The following is a 26,870-nucleotide window of genomic DNA, read 5'->3' on the forward strand; positions in this document are numbered from 1 at the left end:
TGGTCCTAGGGAGAACCAGGCAGAGGGAAAGGGATGTCAGACAGAGACAGATGGGATACATGGAGCCAGGCAGAGAGAGGCAACCTGGTGCGGGGGGCTGGCCTGCCTCCTTGTGCCCTCACCTGAGGCAGGAGTCTGCATCCTGGGCCCTCACACTCCAGGACTTCAGCAGCATAAGGAGCTGCTTTGGGAGACAGCTGAGGAAGATGGAGAGCAGGGGTGAATGTGAGAGCCCAGGGAGAGGAGGGGGCCTAGAAGGAAGGAGGAGGGCAACCCCGACTGGAGGGGGGACAGGCCAACAGCCAAATTAGCCCCTTCCCTCCTCCTCCTCCCATAGGAGAGAGCAGGGACTATCCCTCACCCCCCACTCCACCTATACCAAGTCTGGCCTGCTCAGAACACAGGTTCCCTGAGAACAAAACCTACTCTCTGTCACCTGGAGCTGACCCAGCCTGGCCTGGTGTTCTTAGCCCCTTTTGTCCCCAGGGCAATGGGAACCAGACAGTGATGCACTGGGCCACAGGCTAACTCCCCAGCTTATATTCTGGGGCTTTAAGTGACCTTCAGCTTGGAACAGGTTGCCTGCATCCCCTGGGGGTAACAACCTGGCATATGCACTTATAGGAGATGGGGATATAGGGTTGACTCAGGTCCTCCTAAGGACATTGAATGTAGGGTACAAGTCCCCTATAGACAGATGTGTATTCCTGAGTCCAGTAATGGGCAGTGGAGGGTACTAGGGAGTTGAGGCCCTTGGGGAAGAAGCCACATATTTAATGGAAAGTTCTGCTACCCAGAGAAACTGACCCCTCTCCATCCTACCCACCTCCACACTCTAGAGCTATATTGAGAGGTGACAGTAGATGGGGTGGGAGGGAGGAGCTGGGAGAATGTTCCTGGGTGTGAGGGTATGTGGGAAAGCCCGAGCATGGGAGTCTGGCTTTGTTTCCTGAACACAATGTCCACTTAGTCATAACAGGCACCACCCGCTGAAAACCCAACACCTAGTACCTCTGGGAGGTGGCACCTTTGGAGGCTGGGGAGGTGGCCTTGAGGGCCTGGGGTGCTTGGGGACACCCATGAAGAAGGGCCCCAGGACAGTTGGGAGAGGACACCAGAGTTCTATCTGGGGAAGGGGAACAGACTGCAGAGCCCGCCCCTCGCCCCCATGGAATGTGGAGCCTGGGGCCCAGCTGGTGTAAATCCCCTGGCCTGCCAGGCACCCCAGCCAGCCTCAGCAGCACCTGCACCCTCTGGCAGCCCAGAGCTGTGGAAGGGAGCAGCACCCCACCCCTCCTCCCTCAGGCCTGGGATTAATGCCTCCTGCCTCTCCCCACCTCCTCCTCACCCAACACCAGCAGCAGAGAGTCACAGGGGGAGGGCAAAAGCTTGGTGTGTGCAAATGTGTGTATCAGTGTGCATAACGGCAAGTGGGAAAATCTGCAAGCCTAAGTGTGTAAGAGTGAATACTCTGCATGTGTGTGGCTAAGAATGGATGCGGACTTGTGATAGTCAAGTCATATGTGAGGACACTAGACTTTGGGTGTGAGTGCAAACCTGCTGTGGTGGTATGGGGTGGGGGGGTCCTTTCTGTTAGAGAGGTTGCATGGTGGCCACTATAGCAGGAGAATCAGGGGAGAGGCTGGGGGCTCCAGTGGTCCCCAAAGCAATACAGCCTCAAGTCCCCAGGGGAACACCTGCCTGGAGACCTGGTAAACAGGAGGAAAACAGGCACAGCGTTTGTGCAAAGGGCAGCATAGAAATTCTTCCCCAACAAAAAAGAGCTGAGTCAGGAAGCTGGGTGGTAGATGCCCTCCCTGTGCATCCTGGATCCCATTCCTGTTCCCTGATCTGTGGGACTCCAAGCTCAAGAGTGTGGGGAGATGCTCCTAGTTTAGGGCTTTTTGAAGACAGACCAGAGTGGAAAGGAATGGATGGAGCAGAAGGGACAAGCCCTGGCTGGGGGGCAGGCGATAAGCATCTGGCCTGCGGGAAAAGGTGACCCTCACCCACTGTGCTCAATTTACCCTTCAGGTTAAAAATAACCAAGGTAAGGTCCTGGCTGGGTAAGTGAGGTGGTGCGAGAAGGTTCTGTCTTCCCCCTAGGCCTCTTAAGTCCTTTGGAGGGGAGGAATGTGCCTAAAGACTAAAAAAAGGCCCTGGTGCCAGAGGGGCTAGGGCAACAGACCTTTCATGGGCAAATCTGGAGGTCCTGCTGTCCTCTCAGCACCTCCAGAGCCAAGGGATCAAGGGAGGAGGAGCTGGGAGGGAGGAGAGAGAGGTGGGAGGGAGGGTTCCTCCGGAAGGACTCCAAATTTAGGCATTGGGTGGGGGCAGTGAGATATAAAGGAGCTGCTGGAGGACTGACAGACACTCCTCTGAACCAGGTAAGAGGGGACTTGGGGTGCGAACTCTGTGGCCAGCCCTGGAACGCCCCCCGGAGGGACTCTGCCTTCAGAGGGAAGGGGACACAGGGTGGTGGGAGGCCCAGGGTTCTGCTGGAACTGCCTTTCTCCACCCCAGGATGCTCCCACCAACAGAGCGGAGGTTCCAAGGGGAAAACCAGAAATCTCTTTTCTTCTCCCACCAGCATTTCTCTCCCTGCATCTGCCATCTCCCACTGCCTGCATCCTGTGTGGCCTGTCTCCATCTCTCTTTCTCTTTGGATGGCTTCCCTCTCTGTCTGCTTTTATTTGACCTCTTGGTCTTCGTCAATACTTACCACTCTCATACTTCTTAGTCTGTCTCCCCATTGCCCTTCCTTCTCGGCTGTGCATTCTAATCTCCTTGCCTCTCTGTTTCCAACTCGGATTCTGCATCTAGTCCACCTTTACTGACTCTGCATCCTTTATTTCCTGCCTTTCTGCATCTTACCTGCTCCTGACTCCCCATTCTGGCTGTCCTGCTAACGCCTGGCTCTGCGTGTCCAGCCTCCAGGTTCACTTCTTGCTGCTGGCCTGCCTCCCTTGTTCTTCACACTCCTGTCTGTTCTCTCGGCCTGGCTGTACCTCGGTGGCTCCACCCATGGTCCAGAGTCTTCAGGATTCTCTGTGAAGAGATAATTAGGTGAGAAGTACTCCAATTTTCTGCTGGGAGCAAGGTTCTGGACAAGAGGCCCACTCTCTCTCTGAGCAGCTCAGCACCCCCCCTTAGCAGAGTCCAGCCAGTCCCACCCCATACAGACCTCTCACAGACATTCACCTTCAGTGTCAGTCAGAGGGCAAGGGCAGGACCTGAGGTGGAGGGCGGGACCCAGGGCAGGTGCCCCCCTGGGCAGGGGAGCAACAGAACCAGGTGGTGAGGTGGCTGGGCATGGAGTGAGGGCATGGCCAGTGCCACCCACGGAGGCCTGGGCCCCCCTGTCTCCACTGCAGAGGAGTGACAAGATGACTGATGCCCAGATGGCTGATTTCGGGGCAGCGGCCCAGTACCTCCGCAAGTCAGAGAAGGAGCGTCTGGAGGCCCAGACCCGGCCCTTTGACATCCGCACTGAGTGCTTCGTGCCTGACGACAAGGAGGAGTTCGTCAAGGCCAAGATTGTGTCCCGGGAGGGAGGCAAGGTCACTGCCGAGACTGAGAATGGCAAGGTGTGTAGGACACAGCACCAGGGAAAGAGAAGGTCTGGGGGATTTTCAGGGAGGAACCACTTGCAGTGGCAGCTGAGGGGCCCTGACAAAGAGCCAAAGTCAGTTGGAATGCAAGACGTGCCCCCTTGAGGAGCCCAGCATCTGAGTGAGAACCCAGGTCTTTCTCAGATAGCCCAGAGCAGGTGTAAGAGGGCGCCACCCCAGGGATTCAGGCCCCTTGCCAGAGAGGATCCTGGAGGGTGGGCCTCAGCTGATCTTCTCTTCAGCAGGTCTTATAAAGAGGACCCAGACACAGCATCAGATGAGGCTCCCTTCTCAAACATTATCCCTCCCTCCCTCCTCTCTGTGACTCAGTTCCCTCCACAGGCCAACTTGCCCAATTCCCCCTCACCCAAATCAAGAGCAAACTCTTAGACCCAGATGAAAGCAAAGAGCAGGAACTCTTGAGCTGAACACTCAGTCCTGGGGCTGGTGACTGGCACTCAGAAGTCTACAGTCTGTGGTCCCTCACACCAGCAGAGAGAACTGCCAGCAGTCGCCAATAGCGGCTCAGGACTGTATGCCTCCAGACACTCTGACTGAATGCTGCATCCCACTGAGGTGTGCAGTGACAGACCACAACCCACTGAGGCTTTGATTCTGATCCCAGCTCTGCCACTAGCTAGCCACCATGCCGGCAAATCATTTAATTACTTAATCCACAGCTTCCTCCTCAGTAAAAAAAAATGCTGACATACCTACCCACAGGATCTAATGATGTCAGGACATGGCAAATTGACTGTTGCCAATCAAACCATGCTGACATTGACTGATGGGGAGTGCAGTGGGTGGGACATATTTTCAGTAGGGGCAAGGTTTGCCTGGGCAACTGACACCCCTAGGCACTGCCCTCTGTCAGGGTAAGACGTGTGCAGATCAGAGAGCTGCTAGCTCCTCCAAGTTTGCCCCCAGGCACTTGAAGCAGTGACAGAAAGGTGATGCACATGGGCACAGGGTCTGGGGTACTGGCAAGACACAGGGACTCTGGGGCAGTCCCTGGGATGGGAGCGACAGTGGGTGGGAGAATTTTCTGGGCACACAAGGAGGGAGAGCCATGGAGCCCAGGCACTGGTGAGAGAGGGGCTTGGAGTGAGGCCAGGTTGTGCCTACGCTCTGGGAGAGGTAAGCAGGCAAGGCAGATGAGTGCAGACTGGCGGGCCCTGGTGGGCATGTGGTCATCCCTGGCCTATTGCTCATGCTCCCTCCCCAGACGGTGACGGTGAAGGAGGACCAGGTGATGCAGCAGAACCCGCCCAAGTTCGACAAGATCGAGGACATGGCCATGCTGACCTTCCTGCATGAGCCTGCGGTGCTCTACAACCTCAAGGAGCGCTATGCAGCCTGGATGATCTATGTGAGTGCATCCTGCCCATGGCAGGGTGCCTGACTGGCTGGAGTCTCCAAAGTAGGCTGTAGTGACTCTCTCAAGGGAAAGGGTTGGAAACCCTCCCAAGAGACCCAGGTCCCCTCTGTCCCACTCTCCACCCCTGGTCAGCTGCAGAAAGAGAGGAGCCAGCTGGTGTGGCCAGGGGCTCCCCTGCCTGCTACAGCCACTGCTCGCAGGCTGTCCCCTCCAGCCTGTCATGCCTGCCCTGTCTCCTACTCCAGACTTACTCTGGTCTTTTCTGCGTCACCGTCAACCCCTACAAGTGGCTGCCAGTGTACAACGCTGAGGTGGTGGCCGCCTACCGGGGCAAGAAGAGGAGCGAGGCGCCACCGCACATCTTCTCCATCTCTGACAACGCCTATCAGTACATGCTGACAGGTGAGCATGGTGGCAGAGACCTGTCCCCCTCTGCTCTGCATCTATAGACCTTGGCCCTCAGCCCTGACACCTTTGCCTCTCCCCTTTTCTCTTCAAGATCGGGAGAACCAGTCCATCCTCATCACGTGAGTGAGCACCGTCTGGTCACCAAGGGGCTCATGGAGGACCAGGCTGATTCCTGGGGCATAGGGGAGAGGCAAGGTGTGAGGCTGTAATTACAAGAAGCGTTGAGGTGCTGAGCTCTCAGAAGAGTGCCAAGGATCCAGTGATCATGGGCAAATTCTGCAGGGGGCTGGGCCCTGGTGGAGGAGGTTAGGTAGACGGGACTCTGAGGGAGAAGGGTGCAGTGCTGAGCTCTAAATGGAAACTTGTGGGAATCCTGCATGCTCATGCATCCCTATTGCCTCCAGTGGAGAATCTGGGGCAGGGAAGACTGTGAACACGAAACGTGTCATCCAGTACTTTGCCAGCATCGCAGCCATAGGTGACCGTGGCAAGAAGGACAATGCCCATGCAAACAAGGTGCGGGTGAACCACAGGCTCAGCAGAGCAGATCTGGGGGCAGGCTGACCCAACTGGCCCCTGGCTGTGCCCTGGAGAATGTGGGGATGGCACCACTGAGCCCACTGCTCAAGACCTACCTGGCAGGAGACATGCGCTCTGGGTCTGAATATGGTCCTTTGGAACCACAGACCAACCAACAGTCCACCATCCCCACCCTCGCTCCCCAGGACCAGAGCAGCCCCCTGCCCACCCCAACCACTGTCTGGAGATGGACAGAAATTAACCCTCAAGGCTCTGCTCCTTTCACAGGGCACCCTGGAGGACCAGATCATCCAGGCCAACCCTGCCCTGGAGGCCTTTGGCAATGCCAAGACGGTCCGGAATGACAACTCCTCCCGCTTTGTGAGTGCCCTTGACCACTGCCAGCTGGGCCCATCCACCTTTGGTTGTTTCTGCTCAAAGATCCCTGGGTGGCATGTGGCAGTGGGGGGATGGGGCATCCTTTTCCCCACTTCACTGTTTTGCTTAGTAACTGGGATACCCAATAGGTCATCTACATTTCCAAAACTATCCAGGGCGTTCTGGGTTGCACTGAGGCCCAAGCTCTCCACTCTGTCCCCTCTGGCCACTTTCCTCACTCTTTGTCTCATCCACTCTTTGTCCAGGGGAAATTCATCAGGATTCACTTTGGAGCCACTGGAAAGTTGGCTTCTGCAGACATAGAGACCTGTGAGTATGGCAGGGAGCCCTCCACACCCTCTGGGCCCCCCACCTCTGTCTCCTTTCCCAGCTCAGCCTTCTCCCTGCACCATCTGTCTCTGTCCACATTTGCCCCTGGTCTTTACTATTCTTTTTTTTTTCCAAACCATGTCTTTTCCCCTGACTCTCTCCATCTTGCTGTAGGAACCTTCCTACCCTGGTCTCCACCCTTTGGCTAGCTGTACTCTCCTCACTTCCTTACCGCCTTCCTCCCTTCTCCTCACTTCAGATCTCCTGGAGAAGTCCCGCGTCATCTTCCAGCTGAAGGCTGAGAGGAACTACCATGTCTTCTACCAGATCCTGTCCAACAAGAAGCCGGAGCTTCTGGGTGAGGCCGGCTGCTGCCTGTGCCCCCACCTCCTCACTCGGCCCCGCTGCCCTGCTCCCCGCCCTCCTCCCTGTCTTCTCAGTGACCTCCTCTTCCTTCCCACCTTTGACCTGCCTGTTGTCTTGTGCCCCCTTTCCATTCTTTCTTTGTCATATTTCTTCACCTGCTGATTTTCTCTTTCTCTTTATTTGCCTCCTCTTGTCCCAAGTGTTGTTCCCCCACTGCCCTCCCTCCCTGGGTTCCCCATCAACTTTTTCCATTTTGGGGTGTTTCCTCCTTGGTCCCTGCTGATTCTCTTCCTCTCTACCTGTTCCTCTCCTCTGTTGTCCCTGCCCCCTTCTCCCGCCCCCTTGTCTCCTGCCCTGCCCCTTGCCTGGACAGACATGCTGCTGGTCACCAACAACCCCTATGACTATGCCTTCGTGTCTCAGGGAGAGGTGTCCGTGGCCTCTATCGATGACTCCGAGGAGCTCATGGCCACAGATGTGAGTGAGGAGGCAGTGTGAGGCTCCAGGGGCTCCCGGGCCACTGGCTCCGATCACCCCCCTCTGTCTCTCACTCTGTCCCAGAGTGCCTTTGACGTGCTGGGCTTCACTCCTGAGGAGAAAGCTGGCGTGTACAAGCTGACGGGTGCCATCATGCACTACGGGAACATGAAATTCAAGCAGAAGCAGAGGGAGGAGCAGGCCGAGCCAGACGGCACTGAAGGTGTGAGAGGCAGGAGGGCTAGAGAGATGGCCTGGTGTGCTGGGTGTTCCCCTGAGCCAAGGAGACAGCCCACTAGGAGCAGAGCCTCCCAGGCTGCATCAAAAGTGGTGCCTCTCACTGATTCTCAAGGAGCCAGGCTGGCAGCAGGGTTACTAGGGCTATGACCCAGAAAGTGGGAAGGAACTGAAAGTATGAGGAGCAGGTGGCCAGAGACTGGCTCCGCTCCCCCATCCAGCCCCACCTCCAGGCTTTCTCCTCCTCAGAGCGTAGCCAGAAGCCACCATTGTTCCCATACAGGAGGACCTGAGGCTGTGGGCTAGATGGGGTGGATGGGGGGAGAAGGGCTGGGGAGTGACAGAGACATGGGAGGGGTCAGACAAGAAGCCCCCACAATCCCTCCAACTTCTTGATGCCTGCTACACCATTAGTGAGTTGGTGGGTTTTTCTCCTGTGCCCGCAACTCACCCAAGCTCAGGAAAGCACAGCTGCTGAGCTCTGTACATGGCCACCACTAATGCAGTGTGCATGTGGGGATGCCCAGCCCTTGTGAGAGACCTATGCAGGCTCTGTACCAGGTTCTATTTGGTAGGCAATAGACCAGAGGACAGGACACAACTCTGGGTATTGGCAGGTCGCCGCCCCACTAAGCCACTTTCCCCTTGGTGAAAAGGAGCTACAGTCTCTCCCAGCTCACTCCAGGGAATTTTCTTGATTCCTTTGAGAAGGAAATGTGAAGGTGTGAACAGGGCTAGACAAATACCAGGACATTCCTCTTAACCTGCCTTCAAGGACTCTTTCTCTGTGTCTGTCCAGGTTAAAATGCCAAGCATGGGTTTCACAGTAGCATGTTACCAGCTATTACAAAACTCTTGAAATTAAACCAAATCAATTCCTTCTAAATAGAGATCAGATGTTGGATGGCACATTTGGAGAGCTGAACAGATGGTGGCAGGGGTGGAGCTGGGTGGGGGAAGGTGTCTAATATCCTGTTAGGAACCTTGATTTCACAGCCAGTCAACTTGGTCAGCATGTGGAATGAGAGTTAGAGCGTGCCCAATCCTGGGCCAGATCCTGTGGTGGACACAAGGGAGGCAGAGAGCAGACTACTCCTCCATCAGCCACAGTCCCTGCTCCGGAGAGACAGGGTGTTCAGTGAGGGCTGGGGACACACTGACAGGAGTGCTGGTGATAGGCCTGGCCCAGAGACCCCCAGCAGATGTAAAGACGGAGATGAGAGGAGCTGCTGTAGCACAGGAAGGGGCCTGGGCTCAGCCTGGCTTGGGACACACTGACTATGTGACCGTGGCAAGCCTGGTGCCCTTCCAGGCCTCAGTTTGCAACTCTTTAATGAGAGGTTGGACCTGGTGCTACAGAAAGGCTCTGGTGCTGGCACAGGGCATGGAGGCCTGCTGAAAGTGCTTACTTACTCCTCTCCTTCTCCACCAGATGCTGACAAGTCCGCCTACCTCATGGGGCTGAACTCAGCTGACCTGCTCAAGGGGCTGTGCCACCCTCGGGTGAAAGTGGGCAACGAGTACGTCACCAAGGGGCAGAGTGTACAACAGGTATACTACTCCATTGGGGCACTGGCCAAGGCAGTGTACGAGAAGATGTTCAACTGGATGGTGACGCGGATCAACGCCACCCTGGAGACCAAGCAGCCGCGCCAGTACTTCATAGGAGTCCTGGACATCGCTGGCTTCGAGATCTTCGATGTGAGTGCGGGGAGCACAGGCAGAAGGGAGAGCAATGACTCACTCGCATGTGCAACAACCATTTGTTGAGCCAGCGATAAGCCAGGGGCGGGAAAGGCCATGGGGGTCAGCAGTGACAGACGCAGTCATCGTCCTGTCTTCGGGAAGCCCCTGCCCCAACAGGGGAGGGGACCAGCCTCCCCCTTGCTGGGCTCAGACACAGCCCCAGCTGACCCCACTGGAGACTCAGACACCTGCCTCCCTGACCACTCCACCCTCTCTCGCCTACAGTTCAACAGCTTTGAGCAGCTCTGCATCAACTTTACCAACGAGAAGCTGCAGCAGTTCTTCAACCACCACATGTTTGTGCTGGAGCAGGAGGAATACAAGAAGGAGGGCATTGAGTGGACGTTCATCGACTTTGGCATGGACCTGCAGGCCTGCATCGACCTCATCGAGAAGGTGCCGCCTCAGCCCTATCTCCTGTGTCCATCCCAAAGTAGAAGTCCTGTCCCCTCTACACTCAAGAAACAAGAGTCCCCAGAATCCTAAGCCTCTCTTCAGGCCAAGTTTCTGCCCACTGTGAAGTCACCAACACACAGAGGACAAACCCATTCTCTCCCAACGACCTAAAACCTTGTCCTGTGTGGTGGTCACATCCCAGTGTCTTAAGAGGAGGGTATAATGAAGGAGAGGATTCCCAGCATGTCCTCATCTGACACACGATGAGAAACGTCATTCATGGAAAGATCCTAGGCTGAACCTGGTAATGTCTGGCTTCCCATCCTCTTCCTTGTCACTGAGAATGGGCCCGTTTTCAGCCCCTCTTGTTTGCAGACTCAGAGGAGACAAAGACAGAGCTGGTGGGAACCCTCTGGTGCTTACTTGCTCTCAGGCACCTCTGTGCTTTGCTGATATGGGCCAGAGCCCAGAATAACTACTACCCTCACCAGGCTCAGCCAGTGCCCTGCCAGAAACAGGAGCTTCCCACAAGCTTTGGGCAGTTAGTCAGGGTGCTGCTCTTCCAGAAGCCTCAGAGTTCCCTGAAACTATATGGAAGAGAGTGCATGGACATGAGTGGATGCGTGTACAAGCATTTTTCTAGGGAGGTAGTCTTTGGCTTCATCACATTCTCATTAGGATTCCTGCCCCAAGAAAAGTCAAGAACTGCCACACTCTCTGGAGAGCAGCATGTTGTGCAGAACCTGGATCCTGCTAACCATCCCTTGAAGAGACATTACCCATCATATAGACAGGGTCTGGCCTGCATGCAGTCTGGCACCCTGATACACATATGCCCCTGCTCTCAGCCTGCTCCAGGGCAGGGGGCCACCCAGAAAGAAGGGGCTTTGCTGCAAGGCCTCAGGAGTTCTTGAGAGCTGAGGAGAGTACCTGGACCTAAGCTCTTTCTTAGGTCCACTGGGGCAGAAATATTTTGTATAGGTCAGAGCTGAATGTAAGTGGATTTGGTTTAATTCCAAGGATAGTGGCTTCTTGTATTGAGAAAGAGATGCCAGATCAGGCTTTCTGTGGCCTGCCAGCTATATTGGGCTGCATTCTTTCCTCTGCCAGGGTGTGGGACTCTGGAAGCTGGAAGTGTGTTTGTTGATGCTCTCTCTACTTCCCCTCCACCCTCAGCCCATGGGCATCATGTCCATCCTGGAGGAGGAGTGCATGTTCCCCAAGGCCACCGACATGACCTTCAAGGCCAAGCTATATGACAACCACCTGGGCAAGTCCAACAACTTCCAGAAGCCACGCAATATCAAGGGGAAGCCGGAAGCCCACTTCTCCCTGATCCACTACGCCGGCACCGTGGACTACAACATCCTGGGCTGGCTGCAGAAGAACAAAGACCCGCTCAATGAGACAGTGGTGGGCCTGTACCAGAAGTCCTCCCTCAAGCTCATGGCCACTCTCTTCTCCTCATATGCTTCCACCGATGTCGGTAAGGGGGCAGTCCTTGCACTGGTCCAGGGCACTTCTGGAGGTGCAAGGGGCTAAGGTCCCACTGCTTGAAGGCACATGACTCTAGAGGCAGAAGGGAGCCAGTGAGCTGTGGGATGGGGCCCAGGAGATCCCACAGCAGTCCATCTGTACCCACTCTGTGATGCATTTTTGGCTTTATGTTATGGGTATCAGTACATGTTTAGCATCTCCTCTCAGCTGAGCAACTGGAGGTCAGTGAGGGGGCACATATGCATCGCTGTGCCTGCAGGAGATCTCACTAAATGTTGGGAGGATTGCTGACTATATGAAAGAGCAGATGAGCCTCCAGTGCAGAGAAGGAAGAGAAAGGGTGTGGACTGAAATGCGGAGGAGGAAGTGCAAGAAGGAAAGTACAAATTGGGCAGATGTAGCATGAAGTGGGGGGTTAGAGGAGGGTGGGAGATGAGCCCTGACATTATTTCAACACCTGCCATGTGGCTAGTGCTGGTGACCAGCCTTATATGCCTGAGTTTATCTAATCTCCTTCACACCTGTTAGAGGTACTTCCTGACCTCCTCATGGAAAAAACTGAGTCTTAGAATAAACTGTGGGAAATCACTCAACTAGTGAGTTGCAGAGCCCTGCCCCTGCCTGACAGCTCCTCCATTTTCAGGCTCTGGTTCATCATTCCTTCTCTTGTTATTAGGGGATAGCGGTAAAGGCAAAGGAGGCAAGAAAAAGGGCTCCTCCTTTCAGACAGTGTCGGCCCTCCACCGGGTAAGAAGGGCCCAGAGATGCCAGCAGACCCGTGGTGGGCACACTCAGCCTTTTGGCTGCATCACCCTAACCTGTTGCTCTGAGTTTGAAAGGAAAGAAGCTAAAGCTACATTTTTGGCATGTAAATTCTGTGCAAACCTGAACTCACATAATAAATTATATGTCAGCTCTCAGCCTTTGAGGGTTCCAGAGACAAGTTGTCTGGGGCCCAGGGCTCAGGGACCCAAGGGGCCATCCCTGTGACTTCTGACTCCCCACTGTCATCCACCCCCAGGAGAATCTGAACAAGCTGATGACCAACCTGAGGACCACCCACCCTCACTTTGTGCGCTGCATCATCCCCAATGAGCGGAAGGCTCCAGGTGAGCGATGCAAAGTGTCTAGTCTGGGGAGGGCACTTGACATCCCCTTTCCCTGAGGCTGACCACTTCTGCCTCACCTCCTGACACAGGGGTGATGGACAACCCCCTGGTCATGCACCAGCTGCGCTGCAATGGCGTGCTGGAGGGCATCCGCATCTGCAGGAAGGGCTTCCCCAACCGCATCCTCTACGGGGACTTCCGGCAGAGGTGGGCACGGGGCGCCCCAGGGTGCAGGGCGCAGGGGAGCCGGGGAGGCCTTGGCGGGAGGAGAGGCTGCAGGTGGCCCTGAGTTCCATGGGCAGGGCAGATCAGCGCAGACCGTGGGTGACTCTGGGCACCTCCCTTCCCAGGTACCGCATCCTGAACCCGGCGGCCATCCCTGAGGGCCAGTTCATTGACAGCAGGAAAGGGGCAGAGAAGCTGCTGAGCTCCCTGGACATTGACCACAACCAGTACAAGTTTGGCCACACCAAGGTGAGTCCAGAGCTCTGTAGGATGGAGTTGCAGACCTGTGGGCACGCTGAGGGAGTAGCTGGGAGTTCAGAAGGCAGATCCCTGATTCCTGGCTTCCTGTATCAATCAAGGGCTGGAATTCAGGCTTCCTTTCTGTCTTGTTTGCCCTATTTCATTCTCAGGTCTAGGACATGTGGGCAATGGTTCCCTGGGAGCTCAGCGAGGGTTTCCCACCCTCTTCCTCTTCCCTGGATACCCTTCTCTGAGCCTGTGCCCCCTCTGGTTCTACCCCTTGCCCACAGGTGTTCTTCAAGGCGGGGCTGCTGGGGCTGTTGGAGGAGATGCGGGATGAGAGGCTGAGCCGCATCATCACCCGCATCCAGGCCCAGGCTCGGGGCCAGCTCATGCGCATTGAGTTCAAGAAGATCCTGGAGCGCAGGTGAGCGGGGAGGGAAAGGGAGAGGTGCTCCCAGAGACCAAAGAGACAGACAAGCAGTGCCAGCTGGCATGGGTCGCAGACCTGAGTTCAAATCCTGGCTCCACTAGCTGGCTTGAGCAAGTGACTTTACCACTCTGGGTCTCATTTTGAATTCTTAAATAAAATAAAATACCCCATAGGAAATGCAAATTAAGACTATTTTAAAACACTAGATTGTCAAAAATCTAGAATTCTTAACCTACTGCTTAAGGTGTGTAAATTAGTGTAGACTCTTTGGAAAACAATTTGTCATTATCTTCTAATGATGAACAATTGTATATCTTTTAATTCCACTCCTGAATGAATTCCCACAGAAACTCCTGCACACGTACAACATGAGACAAGAAAGAATCTTCATAGCAGCATTGGCCAAAATAGCAAAGATCTGGAAACGATTCAGATTTCTCTCCACAGGAAAGACTAGAAAGTAGTGTAGTCGTTCAGTGGAATATTATAAAGCAATGAAAGGAGGCAACTACAACTACCTGGTACACTGTGTTTGAACCTCAAAAGCAGACTGTTAAGTGAACAAAAGCAAGTCACAGAAGGATACATAGGGTGTGGTGCAATTTTTATAAGGCTCAGAAATAAATTTTTAAAATGAAGTATTGTTTACATATATACATACATGGTTAAAACATGTTTTGAAAAAACAAGAAATTAAAGAACACAAGATTCAGGATAGTGGCTGCTTCCAGGGGGACCAGGAAAGAGGGTGGGGAGGAATATATAGGCAGAATCAACACTGTCAATGTGCTAGTTCTTGTTTGGGTAATTGGTTCATGGATAGTCATTTTGTTACATGCTTCATATCTTACATACATTATAGATATTCTTATATGTAAAATATCATAACTTTTAACTTGTTTAAGGTTCTTCTGAGATCAGAAACACTGAACTTAGTAGACATTCTATATAAGTGGTAGCTTCCATTACTACTAATGCCCCAGTAGGGAAGATATAAGCTGCCTTTTTGCTGAATTGGTCTATTAGTCAATATTTATTGGAGCAATTCCATTTTCAGTGTGGTAATGCAGGGGTGGGGGTGCATATCAAGGCTACAAGACAGGGCTCCTGCCCTTAGGTGCCTACAAACTTGCTTAGCTGGGCTGGGAGCCAAGTGCAGTTGGGCCCACGATTGGCAATTGCTCTTTCCTTGTGCCCCTCCTTGCCTCCATGTTTCCTTGCCAGGGATGCCCTGCTGGTAATCCAGTGGAACATTCGGGCCTTCATGGGGGTCAAGAACTGGCCCTGGATGAAGCTCTACTTCAAGATCAAGCCGCTGCTGAAGAGCGCAGAGACAGAGAAGGAGATGGCCACCATGAAGGAGGAGTTTGGGCGCCTCAAAGAGGCGCTGGAGAAGTCTGAGGCTCGCCGCAAGGAGCTGGAGGAGAAGATGGTGTCCTTGCTGCAGGAGAAGAATGACCTTCAGCTCCAAGTGCAGGCAGTAAGACCACATGATTATCTCCCCACCTCTCGTCTCTCCTCTCCTGGATCACAGCCTCTCTCATCACCAGGGACTCATCACCTGAATCTCTCTTCTTAATCACCAGCTCTCCTCTCTGTCCTCTTCTCCCAGGAACAAGACAACCTGGCTGATGCGGAGGAGCGCTGCGACCAGCTGATCAAGAACAAGATCCAGCTGGAGGCCAAGGTGAAGGAGATGAATGAGAGGCTAGAGGACGAGGAGGAGATGAACGCAGAGCTCACCGCCAAGAAGCGCAAGCTGGAAGATGAGTGCTCTGAGCTCAAAAGGGACATTGATGACCTGGAGCTGACACTGGCCAAGGTGGAGAAGGAGAAGCACGCAACAGAGAACAAGGTGAGGGCAGCTCCCCTGGCCCAGGTCTCCTCGGGACTCACAGACCAGAGTGTGGTTGTGGTCCTTGGTCATAGATGTCTCCAGGCTGGTGATGTTTGACCATAAAGGGGATGGATTCTTGGTCGGCAGGTGAAGAACCTGACAGAAGAGATGGCTGGGCTGGATGAGATCATTGCCAAGCTGACCAAAGAGAAGAAGGCTCTGCAAGAGGCCCACCAGCAGGCCCTAGATGACCTTCAGGCTGAGGAGGACAAGGTCAACACCCTGACCAAAGCCAAGGTCAAGCTGGAGCAGCAGGTGGATGATGTGAGTAGTAAGAACCATGGTCAACCTCTCTCAGGTCAGGATTTTTCAGGCAAACCAACGGCCATGGGATCCTGATCCCTAGAACTAACATCTATGCCTCTTGGGGCCTTTTTGCATTCAGCAATTCCTCAGTAGTCTGGATCTCTGAATCCTTTGTGCTTGCAGGGATTTCTCTGCTGGTTTGACCTCCAATCCCAGTGGACTTTCAGTTTAGAAGGAGTAGAAGAGCATACACTGTGGATCTCAGGTTTCCTACACCCAGTTCATTTTCTTCTCTTCACCAGCTGGAGGGATCCCTGGAGCAGGAGAAGAAGGTACGCATGGATCTGGAGCGAGCAAAACGGAAGCTGGAGGGCGACCTGAAGCTGACTCAGGAGAGCGTCATGGACCTGGAGAATGACAAGCTGCAGTTGGAAGAAAAACTCAAGAAGTAGGAGGCTGCAGTGGCCAGGAGGGGCTAGTGGAGGTGCCTGGCTGGGGGTTTAGAGCACAGGTGCTGCACCCCACTGGCCACAGCTGTCCTGGGCACCATGGGAATGAGGAGGTCAATCACAGCCCTTCCACTTTCACCCTCTGGGATGAGGGGAGGGGATTGGTCCTAGCATGCAGAGGCAAGAGAGAAGAATGGGTTCAGTGGAAGGAAGACCATCTGTTACTCACCTTCTCATCCAGGAAGGAGTTTGACATTAATCAGCAGAACAGTAGGATTGAGGATGAGCAGGCACTGGCCCTCCAGCTGCAGAAGAAACTGAAGGAAAACCAGGTGAAATTCTTCCTGGACAGCCAAGGGGGAGCTCAAAGGTGCTGAGGCAGCTGAGGCTGCAATCGCTGCTTGGGTTCTAGGCAGTATCTAGAACTCCAGGCAGCCCCAGAGACCCCATCAGACTTGACTTGTAGGCACTTGGGAACTCCTGCCTTCCCTCATTAGAGCAATAATGTCTCATTTCAGCAAGGCTGTTTGGGGAGGCAACCATACTGACTGAAAGGGTTTCTCTAGCCAAACTATGCTCTGCCCCATGGATTTTCTGCTCTGGGACAAATGATAGGGTTCAGTTCTCCTGTAACCCTTCCTCTGATATTTCTCTCCTCTGCATGGATCTGAGGGGGCCCTTCGTGGAGCACCTTTCTATGGGGTGCTCTGTTCATACTCTTCCCAGGTACTGACCCCCTGATACTGAGTCAACTCTCACAACCTTGAGCAAGTCACTTCTTCTCCGTGAGCCTCAGATTCTCTTCTCTGTAAAATGGGAAAATAACACCTTGCCTTACAGAGAACCAGAAGGGATAATGTCTATGAAACCACTGTCAACAGGAAGTTAGCCACTAGCAAGGAAGTGTCCTTTTGTCTGCCTCATGGCCTTCTCATGCCTCTGCAGGAGGAGATTAAATGAATAGACATAGCCCCTCTTACTTTTAATGCACCCTGAATTTTAATGTGTTTTTAGCCCCAAGTTTGTCAGAAGAGCCCTGGAAGCAAGGAAGGCAGGTACTGTCATCCCCATTTCATAGCTGCAGAAGCTGCATGGCCAGGTCTGGACATAGTGACCCCGAGGATAACAGGCAGTCAGCTACTGGAAGCAGGGCCTTATCCTCCCATTTTCTAATAGAGTGATCTGATCTCCCCTCAGCATTGGGGGCCGATGATGGCCCAGGCTGCAACTGCTGCATGAACACAATTCCACTTCTCTGGGGGCTGCTCAGGGGCTGGGATGCCTTCAATGATAATTTGTCCTCTGCTTTTCTTGGGTGACCCTTCTGGGTTTTAGCCAGAATATTAGGACATTCTCTAAGTTCTTGTCCCTGGGTCCCAGCAACCTCTTTGGCTCCCGGACCCAGACAACAGTGCTGTTATCCTCACCAGGTCTTGGCAATAGGCTGGGCCTCCTCCTTCCTGCCCAAGCGGTGGCATGCAGATCTGCCTTCTCCGTCTTGAGAGCAGAGGTGTGGTGTCCCCTCTCTCCTGCTCCCGGGACCCAGCCACTCATGTTCCATTAACACTGTCCGCAACCACAGATGAAGAGATCCCACCAATCAGTCCTCGCCTTTGTTACTGGCTAGTGAGGCAACAGATCAAAATGGCATATGGGACATTCTCCCAATTTAGTCAAGGCCAAGGCTAAGGCCAGAAAAATGTGGTAGGAGCATGATGAAGAGTGTAACCTGCTACCACTCACCTGGCCTGGCAGGAAACAATCAAGCTGGAACCCAGCCCTGGGCATAAATAAACCTAGCCTTGGAGAGTGAGGAATATGGTTGACTGGATTTGTGGTTAACTCAGAAAATTACAAAAGTTTTTATTGTTTTGAGGCATATTGTTGCAAATGTTTATCGAATCCAAACACCCACTTTCCTACTTATGGTTCACAGAGTAAAGCAGAACCTAGTGAATCTGTGGAATATTTGAGATTCAGGACCTCGTGGGATCTCAGGATCCTATCTCAACACAAATTCTCAGGATTCAGGGCTGCAGATTCTCAGGCTGGGTCTGAGATGCCCCCAGGAAGTACCTTGAAGTTTTGGCTTCAACTGCATTCCTACTGATGGTCTGTGAACTACAGGATGTTTACAGCATCCTTGGGTTCTACCCCTAGATGCCACATTGCGACAAGCAAAAATGCCTTCAGACATTGCCAACTGTCCCTTGTGGCATAAAATTTTCCCTAGTTGAGAACCACTTCTCCAAAGGGACCTGAGTGTTTCTGGAGCCCTGGGGTGGGGGCTCTGGTGGAGGGCTCCAGGCTGTGGGTCTGAGCCCCTTTTGTCTGGTCCCAGGCACGCATCGAGGAGCTGGAGGAGGAGCTGGAGGCCGAGCGCACCGCCAGGGCCAAGGTGGAGAAGCTGCGCTCAGACCTGTCCCGGGAGCTGGAGGAGATCAGCGAGAGGCTGGAAGAGGCCGGCGGGGCCACGTCCGTGCAGATTGAGATGAACAAGAAGCGCGAGGCTGAGTTCCAGAAGATGAGGCGGGACCTGGAGGAGGCCACGCTGCAGCACGAGGCCACAGCGGCTGCCCTGCGCAAGAAGCACGCGGACAGTGTGGCCGAGCTGAGTGAGCAGATCGACAACCTGCAGCGTGTGAAGCAGAAGCTGGAGAAGGAGAAGAGCGAGCTCAAGCTGGAGCTGGACGATGTCACCTCCAACATGGAGCAGATCATCAAGGCCAAGGTGGGCTGCCTGCTCGCCTCTCTGCTCCCTCTTCTCAAGCAATAGTGTGCCGTCTTTCCACTGTCTCTGTCCACCATACCTTCTCATTCTCACTCCTTCCATCACCATTGGTCTTGGTCTCCCTCACCCCCTTGCCCCTCCACTCCCTTCCACCCACTTCTCCAACTCCTCACTATCCCATCCCTCTTTAATTCATGCATCCTCTTCAGATTGTACCCCTCCAGCACAGCTCCATTTCACCCCCCACCCCTGTGCTCTCCCCACTTTGTCCCTCTCTTCCTTCCTGTGGTCAACCCAGCCCCTTCTCCCTGACAACTCTGGTCCATCCTACATTCACCCTTCCTGTGTCCCTTACTGCCTTGAAGGCTAACCTGGAGAAGATGTCCCGGACCCTGGAGGACCAGGCCAATGAGTACCGTGCGAAGCTGGAAGAGACCCAACGCTCCCTCAACGACCTCACCACCCAGCGAGCCAAGCTGCAGACTGAGAACAGTGGGTGCCCCTAAACATCCCAGCACCTGCCCCAGTATAGGGTACTCGTGGCTCGTTTCCATGGCCCACAAGCCCTCGTTCCCTCTCCAGGTGAGCTGTCCCGGCAGCTGGACGAGAAGGAGGCGCTCATCTCTCAGCTGACCCGAGGCAAGCTCACCTACACCCAGCAGCTGGAGGACCTCAAGAGGCAGCTGGAGGAGGAGGTGAAGGTGAGGCCCAGCTAGGTGGCTGTAGGACAGGCTTGATGGCAGCCCTGGGGCAATTAACCTCAACCCCAGGTGGAGCCTGGAGCCTGGAGAGAGGTCTCTAATGCGAAGAACTCAGATTCTTCTGCTCTTCAGCTAAGCCACACTTGAACATCATCAAATGCCTCTTCTCTTGTCAGGGGGTGGGTTAAGCAAAGTGAAATCTCACATCAGGCCTCGCCCTAAATGAGGCTGGGACTTAACTGAAGTTCATAGATATGAAAAGGATCTGGAGAATGAGGGGAGGACATTCCCTCCATCCTTCCTGGGAGCTGAGGCCACCTCCTGGTGCCCTCCTCCCCGCAGGCGAAGAACGCCCTGGCCCACGCGCTGCAGTCGGCCCGGCACGACTGTGACCTGCTGCGGGAGCAGTACGAGGAGGAGACGGAGGCCAAGGCCGAGCTGCAGCGCGTCCTGTCCAAGGCCAACTCAGAGGTGGCCCAGTGGAGGACCAAGTACGAGACGGACGCCATCCAGAGGACCGAGGAGCTGGAGGAGGCCAAGTGAGTCCCCCCAGGCCTGCCGCCTAATCCTAAGAGAGGAAGGAACACGGGGCCTGGGGTAAGGACAAGCAGAGTGGGTACAGAAGGGGATCTGAGGTAGGAAAAAGAGGAGGGTGGGAGAAACGTGATGGGCAATAGAGGTGATGAAAGTGAGCCTGGATCCTGCACTCTGAGTGAAACTGGCTGGCCCTGACTCCCCTCCTGTGACGGGCGAGCTTTTGGCCCGGGTTATACCTGATGCTCCCGTATAAGACGAGCAAAAAGCTTGTTGGTCAGAGGAGCTACCGCCAATCAGCCTGGTGGGGGGAGGGCTGGGGCTGCCACTCAGATGCTGCTGCATGTAGGGAGGACACTGTTCGAGGCACCTGCAGCCATGGCTCCCTCAAAGCTGGGGTTCCAGGACCTGAAGAACTGCTCAGTATCCCAGGGAGCTGTGGGTTGGGTAAAGTTCCCCCTCAACTCAGTCCAGAAGGTAGGGTGGTCCCGAGGCCCTGCTGCTTCCAGGTAGAGTTGCATGCGCGCGCACACACACACACACACACACACACACACACACACACACACACACACACACACACACACACACACACACACACAACTGTCCTGGGCAGGAAGAAGCTGGCTCAGCGGCTGCAGGATGCTGAGGAGGCCATGGAGGCCGTCAATGCCAAGTGCTCGTCACTGGAGAAAACCAAACACAGGCTGCAGAATGAGATCGAGGACCTGATGGTGGACGTGGAGCGCTCCAACGCGGCCGCTGCGGCCCTGGACAAGAAGCAGAGGAACTTCGATAAGGTGGGCCTGGGGTGAGGGTCTTAGATAGGGGCCAGGGACATGCTCCTCGGAGGTGGGGGAGGCAGCTGAGCACAGATAGAGGCCTAGACAGCCCTGAGAGGGGCTGGGCCTGGGGCTGGGGCTGGGGCTGGGGCTGGGCTGTGGCTGCACAGTGGGCCATGTTCCTGCAGCTCCTGGCCGAGTGGAAGCAGAAGTATGAGGAGTCGCAGTCAGAGCTGGAGTCTTCACAGAAGGAGGCGCGTTCTCTCAGCACCGAGCTCTTCAAACTCAAGAACGCCTATGAGGAGTCCCTGGAGCACCTGGAGACCTTCAGGCGGGAGAACAAGAATCTTCAGGGTCTGCGGCCCAGTGGCGGGGTGGGGCCGGGGCAGGGAGGGCCACCATTGGGCAGGGAGAACACAGGCTTTGAGCTTTCTGGCCCTCTGCCCTCCAGAGGAGATCTCTGACCTGACTGAGCAGCTGGGAGAAGGAGGAAAGAGTGTGCATGAGCTAGAGAAGATCCGCAAGCAGCTGGAGGCCGAGAAGATGGAGCTGCAGTCGGCCCTGGAGGAGGCTGAGGTGAGGGCCCAGCTCTGCCTGCACCCCTGGTTGGACGCTCTGCTACCCACCCCAGCCCTACCATCTCTGACTTTCCCCTGCCCGGGGGTGATGCTGACCCCAAGACATAATCTGTTAGCTCCTTATTCTCAGTCTAAGTCATTTATCCACTATCCGTGATTACCTCTAAAGCCAAGGACTATGTCACAGTCTGATCATAAACCATAAGGTTTTGTTTCTCACCAGGTTTATAACATTGAAACCTGGTCATCATAATACCCCCTCAGACAGCATGGGCTCCAGAGTCAAACAGAGTGACTTTGAAACTTGTTTTCAGAACCCCCCACTGTGTAATTGGTCAAGTTCCTTAACCTCTCTGTGCCTCAATTTTCTCACCTGAAAAATGAAATTAATTATTTAATTGTATGGAAAAAATTGTAAAATTTTATGTGATTATTTTGAAGATTAAATAAGGTGATGCACTTAAGCACTTACTAGATACATTAGCTATTGTTACTGTTCATTCTTAAGAACGTAGGGATATGCCTGAGTTTTGGGGTTTTTTTTCTCTAAAACATGAGAGACCTGGGAAACAAAGATAAAGTTTTGAATTTGTAGTTATAAAAATCCCTTCCTTTTGTATGCTGTTTTAGATGGGTCAGGATCATGCAGTGTTGTGCTGGAGGGTCTTGGCAATATTGAAGTCCAAACCCTTTCCTTGACAGAGGAAGTCCAGGGCATCCTGCAGTTCCACCCCAGAGCACCGAGGCAGCCTGGGAGGAGGGTGCCACCTCCCCATCTCTTCCCAGCCCTTCCTCTCCAGGCCGTAGTCCTGGGTGACTTCCTGCATCCTCTTGGCCTCCCTCTTCTCACTCCACCTATACCCTGACTTTCTGCCTTGACCCCCTCCCCACCCCCTCCCAGGCCTCCCTGGAGCACGAGGAGGGCAAGATCCTCCGTGCCCAGTTGGAGTTCAACCAGATCAAGGCAGAGATCGAGAGGAAGCTGGCAGAGAAGGACGAGGAGATGGAGCAGATCAAGCGCAACCACCAGCGCGTGGTGGACTCGCTGCAGACCTCCCTGGATGCAGAGACGCGCAGCCGCAACGAGGCCCTGCGGGTGAAGAAGAAGATGGAGGGAGACCTCAATGAGATGGAGATCCAGCTCAGCCAGGCTAACAGGACAGCCTCAGAGGCCCAGAAGCACCTGAAGATCACCCAAGCCAATCTGAAGGTAACAGGTTGGGGCTCTCGGAAGGGGCTTTGCCCACAGGAAAGGTGAAGGCCAGAAGAAAGTGTCCTGTGCTCACAAATATGGGAATAGGAGCCAACTACCTCCTGAATTTGGCAGCTTAAGGAAAAAGAACTGACCAGGCCCAAAAGCATGTCCTGGACCAGTCCAGCCTCCAGGCCTAGAGAGCAGACAGGGGAATGTGCCCCTATGCCTTCTGCTTGACAAGAGTTTGCGAATGTGGGAAAGGGTGCATCAAAGCCCAAATGAGAGGCCCTAATGGGATGGGGCCCAGGACTTTCCACAACAGCCTTTCCCCCACAGGACACCCAGATCCAGCTGGATGACGCGGTCCATGCCAACGACGACTTGAAGGAAAACATCGCCATTGTGGAGCGGCGCAACAACCTGCTGCAGGCTGAGCTGGAGGAGCTGCGGGCCTTGGTGGAGCAGACAGAGCGCTCTCGGAAGCTGGCCGAGCAGGAGCTGATTGAAACCAGCGAGCGGGTGCAGCTGCTGCACTCCCAGGTGAGGAGGTCAGGGGCCACATGAGGAAGCCTGCTGAGTGGCAGAGCCAAGTTCATCTATAGATGCTCTGAACCAGATGCTCTGAGTAAGCATGTCCAACCAGGATCACAAATTATTTCATCTCTTGAGCCAACTCTCATCCTTAGTCATAAGAACCACTACCATGAGAATGGGGCCTGCACTTAAAAGCTAAGAGTGTCATGATTGATTGATGATGCCTGCCAAGACCATGAATCTGACTACAGTGGAATGCATGCTGTTACTGATATCCTTGATTTAGAAGCCAGCCAGCCTCCAACTTGCTCTGAAAAATGGAAGATTGAGAGTTTAAAGAAGCACAACTATATCTACTTGCAAACCAAATTCTCTACAGAACACAATTTCCCTGCAACTCCATGCACATTGTTATCAGTATTTTCATTCTTTCTGCAATGAATCTCTGTGCCCACCTTACTGCAGTGCCCTATGGAGTTTTGTTCCATAATCCAGTATAAGTGGGAATGACACCATCCACTGACCCAGTCATCTCCTCCTATTTCACTACATTCTTTCTATAACTATAATCATTTCCATAATACTGATCAAGTAAAAAAAAGTTGTTCCCCTTTTCCTTGGAATATTTTCATGTTCCTACATAGACATATCAATAAAGATCCCAAGAGTAGAAAGCAGACCCTTTGCTGCTCGAAGTCTTTGTCCAGAGCTGAGTAATTCTACATATAACATGTACAAATTATCTATTTTCATAGGAAAAGGGTACAAAACAAGGAATGTACAGAAACAAAGAACACAGGAATAAACCAAAACAAGGCATGTTTTTTTTAAATGACCAGTTTTAATTCTTTTCAGATAAAGGTATATAGACAGGTAACAAACTATATAGTCAATATTTTTCTCTGTCCATACCTAGAACACTAGCCTCATCAACCAGAAGAAGAAGATGGAGTCGGATCTGACCCAGCTCCAGTCAGAAGTGGAGGAGGTGGTGCAGGAGTGCAGGAACGCAGAGGAGAAGGCCAAGAAGGCCATCACGGATGTGAGTCCCCAGCCTGCTCTCCTGCTCCAGGCCGGGGCTCCTTGCCCTGGGCAGTGAGCATGTGAGGACTCAGCCAGGCCACCTGTCACCTCTCTCCTGCCCGCAGGCCGCCATGATGGCGGAGGAGCTGAAGAAGGAGCAGGACACCAGTGCCCACCTGGAGCGCATGAAGAAGAACATGGAGCAGACCATCAAGGACCTGCAGCACCGGCTGGACGAGGCTGAGCAGATCGCCCTCAAGGGCGGCAAGAAGCAGCTACAGAAACTGGAGGCCCGTGTACGGGAGCTGGAGAATGAGCTGGAGGCCGAGCAGAAGCGCAACGCAGAGTCGATCAAGGGCATGAGGAAGAGTGAGCGTCGCATCAAGGAGCTCACCTACCAGGTGCGGACCCAGCAGCTGCTCTGGGCCAGACAATCAGGAGTGGATGTGAAAACACTTCCCTAGCCCAATATCCTGGACCACACAGCCGCCTTTCAGGAATGCTGCCTACCATTCCTGGCACCTGCTCCTTGAGAAGCTAAGACTGATTTTCTTTCACATTCTCTGGAGTCAGTTGGCTTGAGTCCATTAATTTTTCTAGCAAATCTACTTCTACTTCCTGAAAGTTCTTTTAACCAGCATTTCCCCAGGTTTTTAAATACCCTGACATGCTACCATGTCAATTATATGGCACTTTAAGGATAAAAGTCAGGGATAGGAATGTGGAACTTCTGAGACAACAGCTAGAAGGCCTTAGAGAAAGAAGACTTCAGAATGTTCTAAGACCTTCATCTGCATAGTTCAGAGCTTTTGCCCTTACCTGCCCAAGAAAGACAGAGAAAGGGGGTATTGATCCATTTGACAGCTGGACATGAGAGTGGCAGGAAAGATATAAAGATGTGGAGCTGCAGGTGTGTTGTGCACATAAGGGGAAATTGCATCCTAGCTCATACAATGATGTGGCGATAGGAAAGACCAAGTGACATTGGAGCCAGTGATCCCAGTGCCCCAAATCTGGCCAAGTACAGTATATTAGAGTATTGGGTTATGCTAGGTTAGAATGATCTGGACTATGACAATACCCCCTTCTTTCTGTCTTCCTCATTAGTCCTTTCTGGTCACTCAAGAACCACTGGCCAAGAACATCTATGTCAGAGCTAGAACAGCCCCAATGGCTCCATATTATCAGATAAAGGAATTGTATTTGGTTCTGAACCCTCCCCTTTCTTCCAGCCTTAGGGGTTTTTAGGTCCCAGCCTGAGGACCTTGCCATAGCCCTTTGACCTACAAGTAGCAGCAGAGATGGAATCTCGCCACCACCTCTTGGACCTGGTCCACTGGAGGCGGGGGCAGCTAAGGCACAGGGAGGAGAGTGAAATGGGGAGGGAGGAGAAGGTGGTCATCCTCACGTCTCCCTCAAAGCTGGCTTCTCCCACCCACCCATCCCCAGACGGAGGAGGACAGGAAGAACCTTCTGCGGCTGCAGGACCTGGTGGACAAGCTGCAGCTGAAAGTCAAGGCCTACAAGCGCCAGGCTGAGGAGGCAGTGAGTTCATGGTTTTCTCCATTCTTTCACCAACACATGCCCTATGTGTGAGAACCAGTGAGTGTCTGCCCAAGCCTGGGGACCAGACAGCATTTGCTATTCACTTCAACTCTCGGCCATTTCTCCCATGTGTCCAATGTGCTCAGAGTTATGTCAGACACTCTGAGTTCACTGGGGCAATGCCTATTTGACCCAAGGCCTGCCCACAGCTGCTTATAATCCAAGTACCAGTAAGTCCAAGAGATGGCAAGGTAGCTGCTAATGCAGGCCAGGGGGCCAGACAGTGCTGAAGGCCAGAAGAGGGCAGTGGAATTGGGCTTGGAAGAGGGGCCAGCGCAGTGGGGAAGACATCGGGGTGGGCAGAAAAGTGTGGATGTGAGGGGCTGATGAGCACACCTGTGCAGGAAAGCCCGGGCTGGGGGCATCTACCAGGTCACAGTTAGACAGGCACAGTGAACCTGGACTGTAAGGAGGACTGGACCAGGTGGCAAGGGGCTCGCCTTGGGAAGTAGGTGGCCATGAAGGATTCTGAGTGCCGGACAAGCTGAGGAGGGTGCCAAGCCAGGAGCAGGATCACCTTGGCAAGGCTGCTGCAGGAACCTAGTGAGGGCACTATGCCCCTGGCTCAGGGACAGGAGCTCCCTAGACTAGGAGCCTGGGAGCCCTCGGCCCCCCCGCTTATCCCCCCACCCCCTGGGCCCCCACAGGAGGAACAGGCCAACACCAACCTGTCCAAGTTCCGCAAGGTGCAGCACGAGCTGGATGAGGCAGAGGAGCGGGCGGACATCGCCGAGTCCCAGGTCAACAAGCTGCGGGCCAAGAGCCGCGACATCGGAGCCAAGGTGGGTCCCTCCTCTGGGCCTTACTAGTCGCCCTGACAGCAGTACGCCCCTAACATCAGTGCCCATCTAAGAGAGCACTTCTTACCCTATAATTGGGCAGCCCTGAACGTCCCACAGCACCCGTGTAAGAATCCCCTCCTGCTGTTCTGAGAGCCCCTTACCACTGCAGAAAGTCCAATCCCATCCCCCTAAACCAAAGGACCCCTAAAAGGGATCCCATGCTCCCTGAAGCCAGAAACTCTCCCTCTAAGGGCATCTCCCTTGGGCCCCTGAAAGCCGTAGAGATTCCTCCACACACACTTCTTCCCCCTTGCCAGCTGCACCTCACACCATTTATTCCTTTCTCAGCAGAAAATGCATGATGAGGAGTGACACTGCCTCCGGACTCCCACTCCTGTTAACCCCTAATAAATGTGAGTGCCAGGCTGCCTGAACCCCTGTCCTTCCCGCCGCCAGCCAGCAG

At 53.9% G+C, this 26,870-nt stretch overlaps 1 protein-coding gene across 1 annotated transcript; it reads left to right on the top strand.

Moving 5' to 3' along the window:
* Nucleotides 1-3,386: 3,386 nt before the first annotated feature.
* Nucleotides 3,387-26,794, top strand: LOC118911908 (myosin-6). Its single transcript, XM_036884550.2, has 37 exons — nt 3,387-3,587; nt 4,837-4,980; nt 5,235-5,391; nt 5,489-5,516; nt 5,802-5,913; nt 6,205-6,297; nt 6,561-6,624; nt 6,884-6,982; nt 7,364-7,467; nt 7,552-7,690; nt 9,137-9,405; nt 9,676-9,846; nt 11,023-11,332; nt 12,020-12,090; nt 12,365-12,452; nt 12,542-12,659; nt 12,803-12,926; nt 13,208-13,344; nt 14,575-14,830; nt 14,963-15,205; nt 15,335-15,511; nt 15,796-15,941; nt 16,184-16,274; nt 18,284-18,673; nt 19,039-19,165; nt 19,256-19,374; nt 19,717-19,913; nt 20,525-20,708; nt 20,879-21,044; nt 21,142-21,266; nt 22,170-22,478; nt 22,800-23,003; nt 23,914-24,039; nt 24,146-24,421; nt 25,470-25,565; nt 26,273-26,407; nt 26,756-26,794. Exons 1-37 carry the CDS (start codon nt 3,387-3,389, stop codon nt 26,777-26,779), a joined length of 5,820 nt encoding a protein of 1,939 aa, XP_036740445.2. The 3' UTR covers nt 26,780-26,794.
* Nucleotides 26,795-26,870: the final 76 nt, after the last annotated feature.

Source organism: Manis pentadactyla, chromosome 11 (assembly GCF_030020395.1).
Source record: "Manis pentadactyla isolate mManPen7 chromosome 11, mManPen7.hap1, whole genome shotgun sequence".
Lineage (NCBI taxonomy): Eukaryota > Metazoa > Chordata > Mammalia > Pholidota > Manidae > Manis > Manis pentadactyla.